General features: G+C 45.3%; 1 protein-coding gene across 1 annotated transcript in view; it reads right to left on the bottom strand.

The window, feature by feature from the left end:
• The window catches only part of LOC141105167 (uncharacterized), a 23505-nt gene extending 8772 nt beyond the window's left edge, over positions 1-14733 (bottom strand). Inside the window, exons 1-5 of the mRNA XM_073595058.1 lie at positions 14650-14733; positions 14347-14457; positions 14133-14230; positions 13661-13802; positions 11753-12883 (exon numbers count right to left, since the gene is read on the bottom strand). Of these exons, the coding sequence (XP_073451159.1) occupies positions 11753-12883; positions 13661-13802; positions 14133-14230; positions 14347-14449 (1474 nt within the window). The 5' untranslated portion in view covers positions 14450-14457; positions 14650-14733. The remainder of the gene's footprint in view (positions 1-11752; positions 12884-13660; positions 13803-14132; positions 14231-14346; positions 14458-14649) is intronic.
• Positions 14734-15173: the final 440 nt, after the last annotated feature.

A 15173-nucleotide genomic window follows, 5' to 3' on the forward strand; every position in this document is an offset into this window, starting at 1 on the left:
GGGGGGGTGTCCTCCTGTGTATAAATTCTCTGTAAGATTTCAAATAAACAGTTCTTATTCTGTTTACTCCAAAACTGGTGTTGCCTAGTTATTGGGGTAACTATAGCCAGATTCACTAATCAAGTGTTCCAGAGCTTGGGAAGCAGCTTCTTGGTGGGGATACCCAAACAGGGTTTCCGGATTCCGTCACAGGGTCTACACGTGGTTGGCACTCGTGAGTGTTCCTGGTTGGGCCTTCTCCCATTGGGTTTGTTGTGAACTGTTTTTGCCTTTACTACTCCGTAGGGTTCAATATTGAGTGGGCCCACCCTTTGCAGCTATAACAGCTTCAACTCTTCTGGGAAGGCCGTCTACAAGGTTTATGAGTGTGTCTATGGGGATGTTTGACTATTCTTCCAGAAGCGCATTTGTGAGGTCAGGCACTGATGTTGGACGAGAAGGCCTGGCTCGCAGTCTCCGCTCTAATTCATCCCAAAGGTGTTCTATCGGGTTAAGGTCAGGACTCTGTGCAGGCTAGTCAAGTTCCTCCACCCAAAACTCGCTCATCTATGTCTTTATGGATCTTGCTTTGTGCACTGGTGCACAGTCATGTTGGAACAGCAAGGGGCCATCCCCAAACTGTTCCCACAAAGTTGGGAGCATGAAATTGTCCAAAATGTCTTGGTAAGCTGACGCCTTTCTTCATTGCAACTAAGGGCCAAGCCCAACCTCTGAAAAACAGCCCCACATCATAATCCCCCCTCCACCAAATGATTTGGACCAGAGCACAAAGCAAGGTCTATAAAGACATGGGTGAGCGAGTTTGGGGTGGAGGAACTTGACTGGCCTACACAGAGTCCTGATCTCAACACCGATAGAACACCTTTTGGATGAATTAGAGCGGAAAAAGCGAGCCAGGCCTTCTCATCCAACATCAATGCCTGGCCTCACAAATGAGCTTCTAGAGGAATGGTCAAACCTTCCCATAGACACACTCCTAAACCTTTTGGACAGCCTTTCCAGAAGAGTTGAAGCTGTTATAGCTGCAAAGGGTGGGCCAACTCAATATTGAACCCTACGGACTAAGACTGGGATGCCATTAAAGTTCATGTGTGTGTAAAGACTGGTGTCCCAATACTTTTGACAATATCGTGTATATCTCTATTATATCCAGACAGCCTGGTCACTTTTCATCTGTTTTTGGAAGGACGGAGCCATTGCATTGCCCATGGGAATTTACTTTAATTCAGGCAATCCTTTTGTGCCGTGTGACTGGCTGATGTTGTCCACCTCCTAGAGAACCACTTACTAGTTTTCCCAATTGGATATTTTATATGGATGTCGCACTACAAGAGGACTCCTCACCAGACCTTTATTAATACTTGTGATATCATTTCCAATATACAGTAACATGGCAGTAGAGGTACCTGTGTATTAGACATGAGCGCGCCGGGAAACTTTGCTTTGTTTAATTTCAAAATGTATTTGTTGGGTTGATAATTTTGTTTGTTCGTTTTTGTTGTGTCAGTCCGTTTCGTAAATGGTTTAATGTCTTCGGGATTTGTTTCGTATATTCGTTATACTGGGTGGAAAAGTTTTCTAACCCACCTGGTAGAACTTCAGATGGACCCGAATTCATTGTGAAAAGTTATGGTTGTTTAGGAGCGGGTGACCGCTGCGTCCTTAACGACCATAACTCATCTGCCGACGGCGGGATTCCCCCACCCGGGAACACCCATGTTTACCTGGCATTCGGCGAGTGACGGGAAACGGGACCGGTTGTGTTTGGCAGGTGGCGGGTTGTGTTTTTTTTTTCGTACGGGTCGGCGTTCATCGTGATTGACGTTGGAGGGACATTTATTTTTTGGGGGTCTTTTGAATAAAGAACCGTCGAAAACTGTCTGTTTTTTTGTCTTTCACTTTGCACATTTTTTTCTCATACTCATACACAAGGGGGGGGGGTGTTTAAAGGGGGCTTACAGATTCTGATGAGTTACCCCCACAACCACTGGGCCAAGGTTGTGGGGTAGGGCCTCTGTTCTCGTCATTTTGGGGACAAGGTGCTTTGGGGGGGCCCCCCTTCCCCAAAGCACCTCCCCATGTTGAGGGCACGTGGCCTGGTATGGTTCAGGAGGGGGGAGGAACCCCAACACCAAGAGGTGTGAAACAAATGGCATGGGGTCCTCCCCAAACTCCATACCAGACCCTTTGCTCTAGTATGTACAGTATCTCACAAAATTGAGTACACCCCTCACATTTCTGTAAATATTTTCTTCTATCTTTTCATGTGACAACACTGAAGAAATGACACTTGTCTACAATGTAAAGTAGTGAGTGTACAGCTTGTATAACAGTGTAAATTTGCTGCCCCCTCAAAATAACTCAACACACAGCCATTAATGGCTAAACCTCTGGCAACAAAAGTGAGTACACCCCTAAGTGAAAATATTTTGTGTGGCCACCATTATTTTCCAGCACTGCCTTAACCCTCTTGGGCATGGAGGTCACCAGAGCTTCACAGGTTGCCACTGGAGTCCTCTTCCACTCCTCCATGATGACATCACGGACCTGGTGGATGTTGGAGACCTTGCGTTCCTCCACCTTCCGTTTGAGGATGCCCCACAGATGCTCAATAGGGTTTAGGTCTGGAGACATGCTTGGCCAGTCCATCACCTTTACCCTCAGCTTCTTTAGCAAGGCAGTGGTTGTCTTGGAGGTGTGTTTGGGGTGGTTATCATGTTGGAATACTACCCTGCAGCCCAGTCTCTGAAGGGAGGGGATCATGCTCTGCTTTAGTATGTCACAGTACATGTTGGTATTCATGGTTCCCTCAATGATCTGTAGCTCCCCAGTGCCGGCAGCACTCATGCAGCCCCAGACCATGACACTCCCACCATCATGCTTGGCTATAGGCAACACACACTTGTCTTTGTACTCCTCACCTGTTTGCCTCCACACATGCTTGACATCGTCTGAACCAAATACGTTTATCTTGGGCTCATCAGACCACAAGGACATGGTTCCAGTAATCCATACCCTTAGTCTGCTTGTCTTCAGCAAACTTTGCAGGCTTTCTTGTGCATCATCTTTAGAAGAGGCTTCCTTCTGGGACGACAGCCATGCAGACCAATTTGATGCAGTGTGCGGCGTATGGTCTGAGCACTGACAGGCTGACCCCCCACCCCTTCAACCTCTGCAGCAATGCTGACAGCTTTCATACGTCTATTTCCCAAAGACAACCTCTGGATATGACGCTGAGCACGTGACCTCAACTTCTTTGGTGGACCATGGCGAGGCCTGTTCTGAGTGGAACCTGTCCTGTTATACCGCTGTATGGTCTTGGCCACTGTGCTGCAACTCAGTTTCAGGGTCTTGGCAATCTTCTTATAGCCTAGGCCATCTTCATGTAGAGCAACAATTCTTATTTTTTTCAGATCCTCAGGGAGTTCGTTGCCATGAGGTGCCATGTAGAACTTCCAGTGACCAGTATGAGAGAGTGAGAGCAATAACACCAAATTTAGCACACCTGCTCCCCATTCACACCTGAGACCTTGTCACACTAACGAGTCACATGACACCGGGGAGGGAAAATGGCTAATTGGGCCCAATTTGGACATTTTCTCTTAGGTGTGTACTCTTTTTTGTTGCCTGCGGTTTAGACATCAATGGCTGTGTGTTGAGTTATTTTGAGGGGACAGCAAATTTACACTGTTATACAAGCTGTACACTCACTACTTTACATTGTAGACAAGTGTCATTTCTTCAGTGTTGTCACATGAAAAGATAGTTTTGGGAGATACTGTATTTTAAGGGGAAGCCCACGCCCTCCTTTTTTTAAAAATGGCATGGGGTTCCCCCCAAAATCCATACCAGACCCTTTATCCAAGCATGCAGGACAGGGAATGTCCTGCATGCTTGGACAAATGGTCTGTTATAGATTTTTTGGGGGGGGACCCCAACGCCATTCTTTTCACACATTTTGGTGTTGGGGTTCTTCTCAAAATCTATACCAAACCTGAAGGGTCTGGTACCCCCTCACCCCCGGTGTTTTGCTCACATTCTGCTGACAGTGGGGAAATGAGCGTCATTCCAATGAAACAAATGCACTCATTAGAACTTTTTGGGGATTCATTACCATTTGTTTCTATGTCCATTTGGAAATTTAGACATGAACACAAATACAAAAACATTTTCCTCTGAAAAACGACTCTGGACAAACCCAATCGCACATATCTACAGTGTTTACAATTTATTCTTGGCCAAAATTTTTACAATGTATATGGTTTTAATTTTTTTTCATTTATAAAGAATAATATGTTTTCTTTTACATTTTTATTCGGAGGGGTCATATATTTTATTTAGTTCTTATTTGTTTTCTTGTAAAGAGGTTGGTAGTCAAGGTGTACTTTTCCTACTTTTTGGTTTATAACCACGGATAATGACTATAAAATGAAGGAGCCTATGAATGTGATCACGAGAAGGACAGTCAAGATGGCAGCAACTGGAATATTATAAATGGCATTTGTAGTGGCTCCATGTATACTTCCACTGTCACCTGTGCAGAACTGGACCTTCTGGACTCTCCATCTCATTAATAAAACACCAATGGGTGAATCTCTATGAACTGATCGCATTCCAATCGTATACAGTTCCTTGAAAAAGTATTCATACCCCTTGACATTTTCCACATTTTGTCATGTTACAACCAAAAACGTAAATGTATTTTATTGGGATTTTATGTGATAGACCAACACAAAGCGGCACATAGTTGTGAAGTGGAAGGAAAATGATAAATGTTTTTCCAAATTTTTTGCAAATAAATATCTGAAAAGTGTGGCATGCATTTGTATTCAGCCCCCTTTACTCCGATACCCCTAACCAAAATCTGGTGGAAAAAATTGCCTTCAGAAGTCATCTAATTAGTAAATAGAGTCCACCTGTGTGTAATTTAATCTCAGTATAAATACAGCTCTTCTCTGAAGCCCTCAGAGGTTTGTTAGAGAACCTTAATGAACAAACAGCATCATGGAGGCCAAGGAACCCACCAGACAGGTCAGGGATAAAGTTGTGGAGAAGTTTAAAGCAGGGTTAGGTTATAAAAAAAATATCCCAAGCTTTAAAACATCTCACGGAGCTCTGTTCAATCCATCATCGGAAAATGGAAAGAGTATGGCACAACTGCAAATCTACCAAGACATGGCCGTCCACCTAAACTGACCGGCCGGGCAAGGAGCGCTTTAATCACAGAAGAACCAAGAGGTCCATGGTAACTCTGGAGGAGCTGCAGAGATCCACAGCTCAGGTGGGAGAATCTGTCCACAGGACAACTATTAGTCGTGCTCTCCACAAATCTGACCTTTATGGAAGAGTGACAAGATGAAAGACATTGTTGAAAGAAAGTCATAAGAAGTCCTGTTTGCAGTTTGTGAGAAGCCATGTGGGGGACACAGTAAACATGTGGAAGAGGGTGCTCTGGTCAGATGAGACCAAAACTGAACTTTTTGGCCTAAAAGCAAAACGCTGTGTGTGGAGGAAAACTAACACTGCACATCACCCTGAACACACCATCCCCACCGTGAAACATGGTGGTGGCAGCATCATGTGGTGGGGATGCTTTTCTTCAGCAGGGACAGTGAAGCTGGTCAGAGTTGATGGGAAGATGGATGGAGCCAAATACTTTTTCAAGGCACTGTAAGAATTCCGATCATTGCTAAAAATAAAAAGGACTGAGAACAAAATATTGTAAAGTACGGGGCTTTCTTGTTTATTTAAAAAACTCATGAGAAATGAATAACATACAATAAAAATGAAGCTTTAGGGGTCTATTTATCAATGTTTTCACCCAACTTACACCAACAATTCACACATTTTTAAACATAATTGAAGCAGAACTAAACCCTCCTATCGTTTTCAGCCAAGGAAGCCGCCATCTTGGCCTTTGATCTTCAACTACCACCATGGTGCTACCTATGTGATCAGTTATGACACCAGACATTTGATGGTTTGACATATGGTTGAGAGAACAACCAATGTGACAGTTAGCATTCCTGGCACTTCCCGGGACATTTTTTGCAACCGTTAAATGGATGGGTTTAGTTCCACTTTAATATTATTCATTTACAACTCACAAATATCACCCTAAACATCCACTTTGCTCCTCCCAAGATCTCCTGCTCTCTAACTCCCTTGTCATCTCCTCCTGTGTTCTTCTCTAGGACTTCTCCCATCCTCTGGAACACCCTAGCCCCCAACCTCTCCAGCTATCGTCTACTCCGCCTTTAGGGGATCCCTGAAAACGTATCTCTTCAGGAAAGCCTATCCCACCTCCACCTAACAATTGAACTTTTACTTTCTCGATTAACTCATCTCCCTCCACAGTGATTACCCTTTGTATCACTTCCCTTTCCCTTTAGATTGTAAGCTCTCAAGTGCAGGGCTCCTAGCTCTTTTCTTTTGAATTGTATTGTAAATAAATTGTCTTCCTTTTATATTGTACAGACAGTTAGTGCTATATGAATCCTCTTTAATAAGAATAATTATTCGTTTGAAAAATGTGTGAATCTTAGGTGAAAAATATATAGCGATTTCAGGAATTATACATTAGCGTGACCAATAAAAAAACAGTTTCTTCAGTAAAAGAAAAGCAGCGATGCGCAGCAGCCTATACTTAGACTTAGTTCCTCTTGCGCAATTTGGGGCATTGGGCAGTGAGTGGTTTCCATCGAATTCTGTCCCTTTCAGCCTCGTCCCATGGGACCTTGATGGCTCTCAAGATTGTTTTAAAGGTGGACCACCAGGTTGTTGGTGTTCTTCCTTGTGTGGTGGCATCCAGCACATTGCAATTTTAGGTAGGTGGTGGTCTGGGTACCCTCCGATCTTTTAGCTTCTGTATACCACAGCACTTCGAGATTTCCTCTTTTGTGATACGGTCTATGTATGTGGTGCCCAGAGTTTTTCTGTGGGCATCTCTGGTGAAATTGTTAGAGTTGCCTATATCAAACTTTAAAAGGTCCATTGGGGAAATGGGTTCAGCAGCCTATAGCAACCTTCAGAAAGTCCATTGGTGAAATGGGTTCAGCAGCCTACGGAAACCTACAGAAATGTTCTTTGGAGAAATGGGTTTAGCAGCCTACAGCAACCTACGGGAAAGTTTTTTGGTGAAATGGGTTCAGCAGCCTACGGCAACCGCTAGAACAGTCCATTGGTGAAATGGGTTCAGCAGCCTACGGCAGCCTCTAGAACAGTCCATTGGTGAAATGGGTTCAGCAGCCTACGGAAACCTACAGAAATGTCCTTTGGAGAATGGGTTTAGCAGCCTACAGCAACCTCTAGAACAGTTCATTGGTGAAATGGGTTTAGCAGCCTAGAGCAGTCATATGTGGCCCTTTGCCTTTAACTGGCACTTGGGACACTATTCCTCCCACTGACACCATCAATGGGGTACTATTCATCTCACTGACACCATTAATGGGGCACTATTTCTTCGACAGACACCATCGATGGTGCCCTATTCCTCCCAATGATACCATCAATGGGGCACTATTCCTCTCACTGATGCTAATGATGAGGCACTTTTCCTCTTACTGATACCAATGACGGGGCACTATTCCTCCTACTGATACCAAGAATGGAGCATTGGTTTCTCCCACTGACACCGGGGCATTTTCTACCCACCACAGTCTGGCCCCCCTAAAGCCTAAAGGACAGTAAACTTGCCCTTTGTTTAGAAAGTTTGGAGACCCCTGGCCTAAAGCAACCTACAAAAAAGTCCATAGGTGAAATAGATTTAGCAGCCCATAGCAACCTACAGAAAAGTCCATAGGCAAAATGGGTTCAGCGGCCTACAGCAACCTCTAGAAATGCCCATTGGTGAAATGGGTTCAGTGCAGGGGCGGACTGACCATTGAGCGACTCGGGCACTGCCCGAGAGCCCTGGGCCACTAGGGGGCCCCATCAGGGTTGCCAGCCTCAGTAAAACCAGGGACAGTATGTATAAATCTGTTTTTTTTACATCTGTCTGTGTATACTGTGTGTATATGTATGTGTATACTGTGTGATTGTATACTGTGTGTGTGTATACTGTGTGGCCCCATAATCTCTGATTGCCTGGGGCAGAGGCGGCTCTAGGCTTTGTAAGGCCTTAGGCAAAACTTGGACATGAGGCCCCACTCACGCCCATAATGGGAAAAATAATTCAAGCGATAAAAAATAACGGTGTGCCCCCCCCCAGCGCTGCCGACTTCCCTCCTCTGCTCTCCCGCTGACTGCCTTGGGGGGATATTCAGGATGGAGGCGGGAAAAAAGGGGCTTGTAAATGTCATTTACCAGCCCCTATCTTTACTAAAAGAACACAGTGAGTGATCGGTACTGATCACTTACTGTGTTCATTCATAACTAAAGCACAGTAAACTGTGTTTACTATGCTTTAGTTTATGAATTAACAGGAGCCTCTGTCTCCTGTTCATTCATCTGCAGTGCATAGGGGTGCAGCGTGTATGGAGGTGGGTGGTATGTACATGAGAGGGGTGCGGAGTGTATGGAGGTGGGTGGTATGTACATGAGAGGGGTGCAGATTGTATGGAGGTGGGTGGTATGTACATGAGAGGGGTGCAGAGTGTATGGAGGTGGGTGGTATGTACAGGAGAGGGGTGCAGAGTGTATGGAGGTGGGTGGTATGTACATGAGAGGGGTGCGGAGTGTATGGAGGTGGGTGGTATGTACAGGAGAGGGGTGCAGAGTGTATGGAGGTGGGTGGTATGTACATGAGAGGGGTGCGGAGTGTATGGAGGTGGGTGGTATGTACAGGAGAGGGGTGCGGAGTGTATGGAGGTGGGTGGTATGTACATGAGAGGGGTGCGGAGTGTATGGAGGTGGGTGGTATGTACAAGAGAGGGGTGCAGAGTGTATGGAGGTGGGTGGTATGTACATGAGAGGGGTGCGGAGTGTATGGAGGTGGGTGGTATGTACATGAGAGGGGTGCAGAGTGTATGGAGGTGGGTGGTATGTACATGAGAGGGGTGCGGAGTGTATGGAGGTGGGTGGTATGTACATGAGAGGGGTGCGGAGTGTATGGAGGTGGGTGGTATGTACATGAGAGAGGTGCGGAGTGTATGGAGGTGGGTGGTATGTACATGAGAGGGGTGCGGAGTGTATGGAGGTGGGTGGTATGTACATGAGAGGGGTGCGGAGTGTATGGAGGTGGGTGGTATGTACATGAGAGGGGTGCAGATTGTATGGAGGTGGGTGGTATGTACATGAGAGGGGTGCGGAGTGTATGGAGGTGGGTGGTATGTACAAGAGAGGGGTGCGGAGTGTATGGAGGTGGGTGGTATGTACATGAGAGGGGTGCAGATTCTATGGAGGTGGGTGGTATGTACATGAGAGGGGTGCGGAGTGTATGGAGGTGGGTGGTATGTACAGGAGAGGGGTGCAGAGTGTATGGAGGTGGGTGGTATGTACAGGAGAGGGGTGCAGAGTGTATGGAGGTGGGTGGTATGTACAGGAGAGGGGTGCGGAGTGTATGGAGGTGGGTGGTATGTACATGAGAGGGGTGCAGAGTGTATGGAGGTGGGTGGTATGTACATGAGAGGGGTGCGGAGTGTATGGAGGTGGGTGGTATGTATATGAGAGGGGTGCAGAGCGTATGGAGGTGGGTGGTATGTATATGAGAGGGGTGCAGAGTGTATGGAGGTGGGTGGTATGTATATGAGAGGGGTGCAGAGCGTATGGAGGTGGGTGGTATGTATATGAGAGGGGTGCAGAGTGTATGGAGGTGGGTGGTATGTATATGAGAGGGGTGCGGAGCGTATGGAGGTGGGGGGTATGTACATGAGAGGGGTGCAGAGTGTATGGAGGTGGGTGGTATGTACATGAGAGGGGTGCAGAGTGTATGGAGGTGGGTGGTATGTACATGAGAGGGGTGCAGAGTGTGCACCCCTCTCTGACAGGGAAGACAGTGAATGCATCGGTTCGTTTGGACTCAGGTCATATCACTAAGCTGCTTACTCGCATGGTCGCACCGCTCTGCTGCAAATATAACCCAGACAGTGTAGCGGCGGCCGGCGGGTGTCACAGCTGTCTGCTGTGGTATGGAGTAAGCACATTTTTACGAGGCCTCCCCTGTCCCCTGGCCAAGTCCGCCCCTACCTCCTTCCGGGTTCAGCAGCGGCCGGCAGCTCCACCTCCTCCTCCTCGGTGATTCTTTACTAGTCCGGCCTGCTCACCCTGCCAGCTTGGGGACACTGACCGGGGACATTTCCTCCCATTCTCCCACGCACAAATTAGGCGGCTGTGAGGCCCCTGGGAGCGCAAGGCCTTAGGCAACCGCCTTTTTTGCCTAATTAGAGAGCCGCCTCTGGCCTGGGGGCCCCATAATCTCCTATAGCCTGGGGGCCCCATGAGTTATCAGTCCACCCCTGGTTCAGTGGCCTATAGAAACCTCTAAAAAAGCCCACTGGTGAAATAGAAATCCTGAATGGAAGTTCCTGCACTTTATTTGCTCATTATTGCTGCCATTGCTTGTGTTTTTTGCCTGAGTATTGGTATGGTTGCCCTTGTCAAATCATCAAATGGCTGGCATCATAACTGATCACATGTGCAGCACTATGACAGTTGCAGATCAAACTGAGGCTAAGATGGCCACCACCTTGGCTGAAAAGGATAGGAGGGTTTAGTTTCTTTAAGCCCTGCAGATGTAAGAATATCAAATTATGCCCCCCCAAAAAATCAGTATTTTTGTCATGCCCTCAATACCTCACAGTGGCACAGTATTGAAGGCATGGCAAACATACAGTGGCATCGTATGCAAGCATGGGGAAAGAAAACGCCCCGGGTGCCACACATCCAACAAAACCCAGTGATATCTGTGGTGAAAGCAGCCTCAGATGCTCAAGATCTCCATGACTAAGCCTCGTGGTTGGGGCGAAATGCTTCAGTAGGCGTTACCTGGCTGAGTCCACGCTGAGGTTTCTTTCACTACAGATACCGTTGGGTTTTGTTGGATGTGCGGCAACCGGGACGTTTCCTTTCCTCGTGCTTGCATTTAATGAGCCGAGACGAGCTCTTCCCCAGCCTGCACTCTCAGCGTGAGTTACCGGGCCTGGACCGAAACGAACCTGGAGCGGCACCCCCAATATTTGGTGTGGGTTCATTGTGGCAAAGTATACCACTGGGCCTATCTGCTCCCCCTGGAAAATCTGAGGCTTGCAGGGTTAAGAGTTAAACCCAAAAGTATCTGTAGCGAAAGAAGCCTCAGCTGCTCAAGACCTCCATAACCAAGCCTTGTGGGTGGGACGAAACGCGTTGGTTTCATTGCCTGTATGGAGACAGGGCTAAGGCTGCTTTTCGCTACGGATACAGCTGGGTTTTCCTTTCCTCATACTTGCACTTAGTGAGCCGAGACAAGCTTGTCCCCAGCCTGTACTCTCATTGTGAGTTACCAGACCTGGACCAAGGAGTTACCAGACCTGGAGTTTTTGGTGTGGGTTCTTAGTGGCATAGTTTACTATTGAGCCTATCAGCCACCCTCCCCTGGAAAATCTGAGGCTTTCAGGGATAAAGGTTAAACCCAGCAGTGTCTGTAGTAAAGGCTTAAGACCTCCACGACTAAGCCTCCTGGGTGGGGCAAAATGCGTTGGAAGGCATGGCCTGGATGGAGTCTGGGCTAAGGCTGCTTTTGACTATCTTTCAGATGAAATGCTTCCAGCGGGCTGAAAAGCGCGCTAGCGCGTGTGAATACGCTGGTGTTTAAGAAGGTCTCCTCTCTGAATGAAACCTATCCCGCACTCTGAACATGGAAAAGGACGCTCCCCCGTGTGAATTCTCTGGTGTTTAACAAGGACTCCTTCCTGAGCAAAAGATTTCCCGCACTCTGAACATGAAAAAGGACGCTCGCCTGTGTGAATTCTCTGGTGTTTAACAAGGACTCTTTTATGAATGAAGCATTTCCCGCACTCTGAACACGAATAAGGACGCTCACCTGTGTGAGTTCTCTGATGTTCAACAAGATCTCCTTCCTGAGCAAAAGATTTCTCGCACTCTGAACATGAATAAGGACGCTCACCTGTGTGAGTTCTCTGGTGTACAATAAGTTTTTCTTTCTTAAGGAAACCTTTCCCACACTCCGAACAAGGGAACGGACGCTCACCGGTGTGAATTTTTTGGTGTAGAACAAGTTGTCCTTTACGAGTAAAACTTTTCCCACACTCTGAACATGAAAAAGGACGCTCACCTGTGTGACCTCTCTGGTGTATAATAAGGGTTTCTTTTTTAAGGAAACATTTCCCGCACTCTGAACAAGAGAAAGGACGCTCACCTGTATGAATTGGTTGATGGGAAACCAGGGCTGATTTCCGAATGAATCTTTTCTTGCAATCTGGACATGAAAAAGGACGCTCACCAGTGTGGATTCTCTGGTGTACAATAAGTTGTTGTTTCTGAGTGAAACATTTCCCACACTCTGAACATGGATAGGGGCGCTCACCAGTGTGAATTCTCTGGTGCCTAAGAAGGTTTCTGTTTGTAGTGAAAGATTTCCCACACTCTGAACATGACAATGAACGCTCTCCTGTGTGAACCCTCTTATGGCTTGAAGAAGATATCTGGGGATTGGATGGATCTGGTGATCTGTGAGAACTTGGATGGACATCTGAAGTCATAGTATGGGATTTATCAGAAGATTCCTCGGTATTAGAAGGATCCATTGATCTTAGATGGACATCTGAAGTCATAGTATGGGATTTATCAGAAGGTTCCTCAGGATTAGAAGGATCTGTGGATCTTGTCAACCAATCAGACTTCACTTTCGGAGAATATTGTGGAATGTCAGTATCTTCTGCCTTACAGTCTGGAGCTATGGTAAGATGTCCCTCCCATGTATTTATATTCCAGAAACACCGTCCATCTGCTGGAAAGCAATATTTAATATAAGTTATATCTGTTCTCATACATCTTGTATTCAGAAGTCATATGTATACACTGGACAAGATGGTCAGAAGAGAGAAAACATACTACAAGGGTGAAAAGAAAATGTGAAAAAAAACAAATTAAACCATTTAACCAACAAATGCCAGTTCCATCAAGTGCCAGTAATCATCTAGGTAAGGAAAACTCCAACTACGGAGACCTGTGTTTTTTAAGAGCCTCACAATAAGTACAACAGGGTCACATGCAGCCCTCAAGTTCTACATTGTCTCGGATACATCAGTTGGATAAAGATAAGGAATTGTAGATAAAGCCTTTACATGGTGTACAGTATCTCCTCCTCATTTGTTGGGAACATGACGTTATATTGAGGAATGAAGATGGACCTTTCATATGGTGTACAGTATCTCCTCCTCATTTGTTGGGAACATGACGTCATATTGAGGAATGGAGATGGACCTTTCATAGTCTTCCACAGGATTTTGTTCTAGCAGACTGAAAGACCTTCTAATATTTGTAAGAATCATTGTATAATTTTGATCTGGGGAATTATCTGCCTTTTAGAACAAAGAAGGAACTCTTTTAACCTACTGAATTATGTACACACTTTATGTGGCTTTTCTGTCCTCCTCTGAATCAACTGCCACTTTGGATTTTTTTTACTCAGTGGACATATGGTATACTTCAATCCATGTAACTACATGCTTTATGTTTAGATAAGTAGAATGTGAACTTTCTGCATTTAGTGTTTATGACTTACTTGCGTCCATATGTAGAGAAGGTTCCTCCTGTTTACCTTCCATAATCATCTCCCCCTCCTCCATAGACTGCCGATCTCCACTCACCAACCTCTCTTCTTCTTCCTCTTTATTCTCAACGTTGATGTCTTTCCGTTCTTCATTCTAAATTCCAGAGATGATAAAATATAACACCTGGAAACACTGCTGCCAATGATCAGAGATGACATAGAAAAATGTCCTCTTATAGAATTATTTTTTGAGTTTTTCGCCCAGTCCCATCTACCTGATCATTCTCTGTATAGTGGTGACATTCCCATGTAGAATTCTGGGAATACAGAGGACAACCCTCCTCCATAGACTGCTGATCTCCACTCACCAACGTCTCTTCTTCTTCCTCTTTAATCTCAACTTTATTGGCATATAGGATATATATAGGAATGTTACCCAATACCGAAAATATATTTTTAGGTCTTCATGCTCAGTCCCACCTACCTGATGATGGTGAGGGATGGTGAGATCTTCCTGTGTGGAATCCCGGGAATACAGAGGACAGGGACATCTCTCTGGTGGGTTCCCATTACTGGATCCATCTGTAGGAAACACACACACTGCCTGAATACATTGTTTCTATGTGTTTATCAGATGATGGGGGATCTAGGTGGAGCCTCCGTACTGCTCTCTCCTTTACAATAAAGTCTCCTCTTACCAGGTGATGTGAGGGGCGGCTGATTGTCTATCATGACGTCCTTGTAGAGATCCTTGTGTCCTTCTAAATACTCCCACTCCTCCTTGGAGAAATAGAGTGACATCCTGACACCTCAGAAAAATCAGGAGATATAATTAGGATATATCAGGTCTATAAATCAGAGGCTCTGGATGGACAGTTGGATAAATGGTTCTAAATTTAGTTTGGAGACGTACTATAAATAGACATCACAGTGATTATGGAGAAGGAGGACGGACATGACGGGGGGTTCCCCGGTATAAATAGAAAATAATATCTTATTACCTCTGCCAGCTCTAACGTCTCCTCTCCTCCTTCTCCAGACTGACCTCTGACCCGGAACTTCCTGTCTGTAGGGCTTCCATTCTGTTCTTTGTTTGGTATCATCTCGCTGCTCGGCGATCCCCGAACAATAAGTGAGATCACCACCTTGTGGAAGTTAATAGAACTGCAGCCTGTATATATATATATATATATATATATATATATATATATATATATATATATATATATATATATATATATATATATATATATTATTTTTAATTGACAGCTTCTTTTTGGTACATTCTTAATTTTTTGCATATTTTACTCCTGAGTGAATACTTGACAAATGAAAAGTTATAATAAAAAATATAAATAAATAAATTATATTTGAATGAATATGCGACACTGAAATAAATAGTGTTTTTTTTTTATTTTTCCCCCCTACTTAAATAATAAATATATCTGTTCCTATAATGGGTTATTCTGATAATATTAATGCTGATATTAGAAATAATATTAGCTATAATAATATGAAGAGGCAA

This window comes from Aquarana catesbeiana, linkage group LG08 (genome assembly GCF_042186555.1).
Source record: "Aquarana catesbeiana isolate 2022-GZ linkage group LG08, ASM4218655v1, whole genome shotgun sequence".
Taxonomy (NCBI): Eukaryota; Metazoa; Chordata; class Amphibia; order Anura; family Ranidae; genus Aquarana; species Aquarana catesbeiana.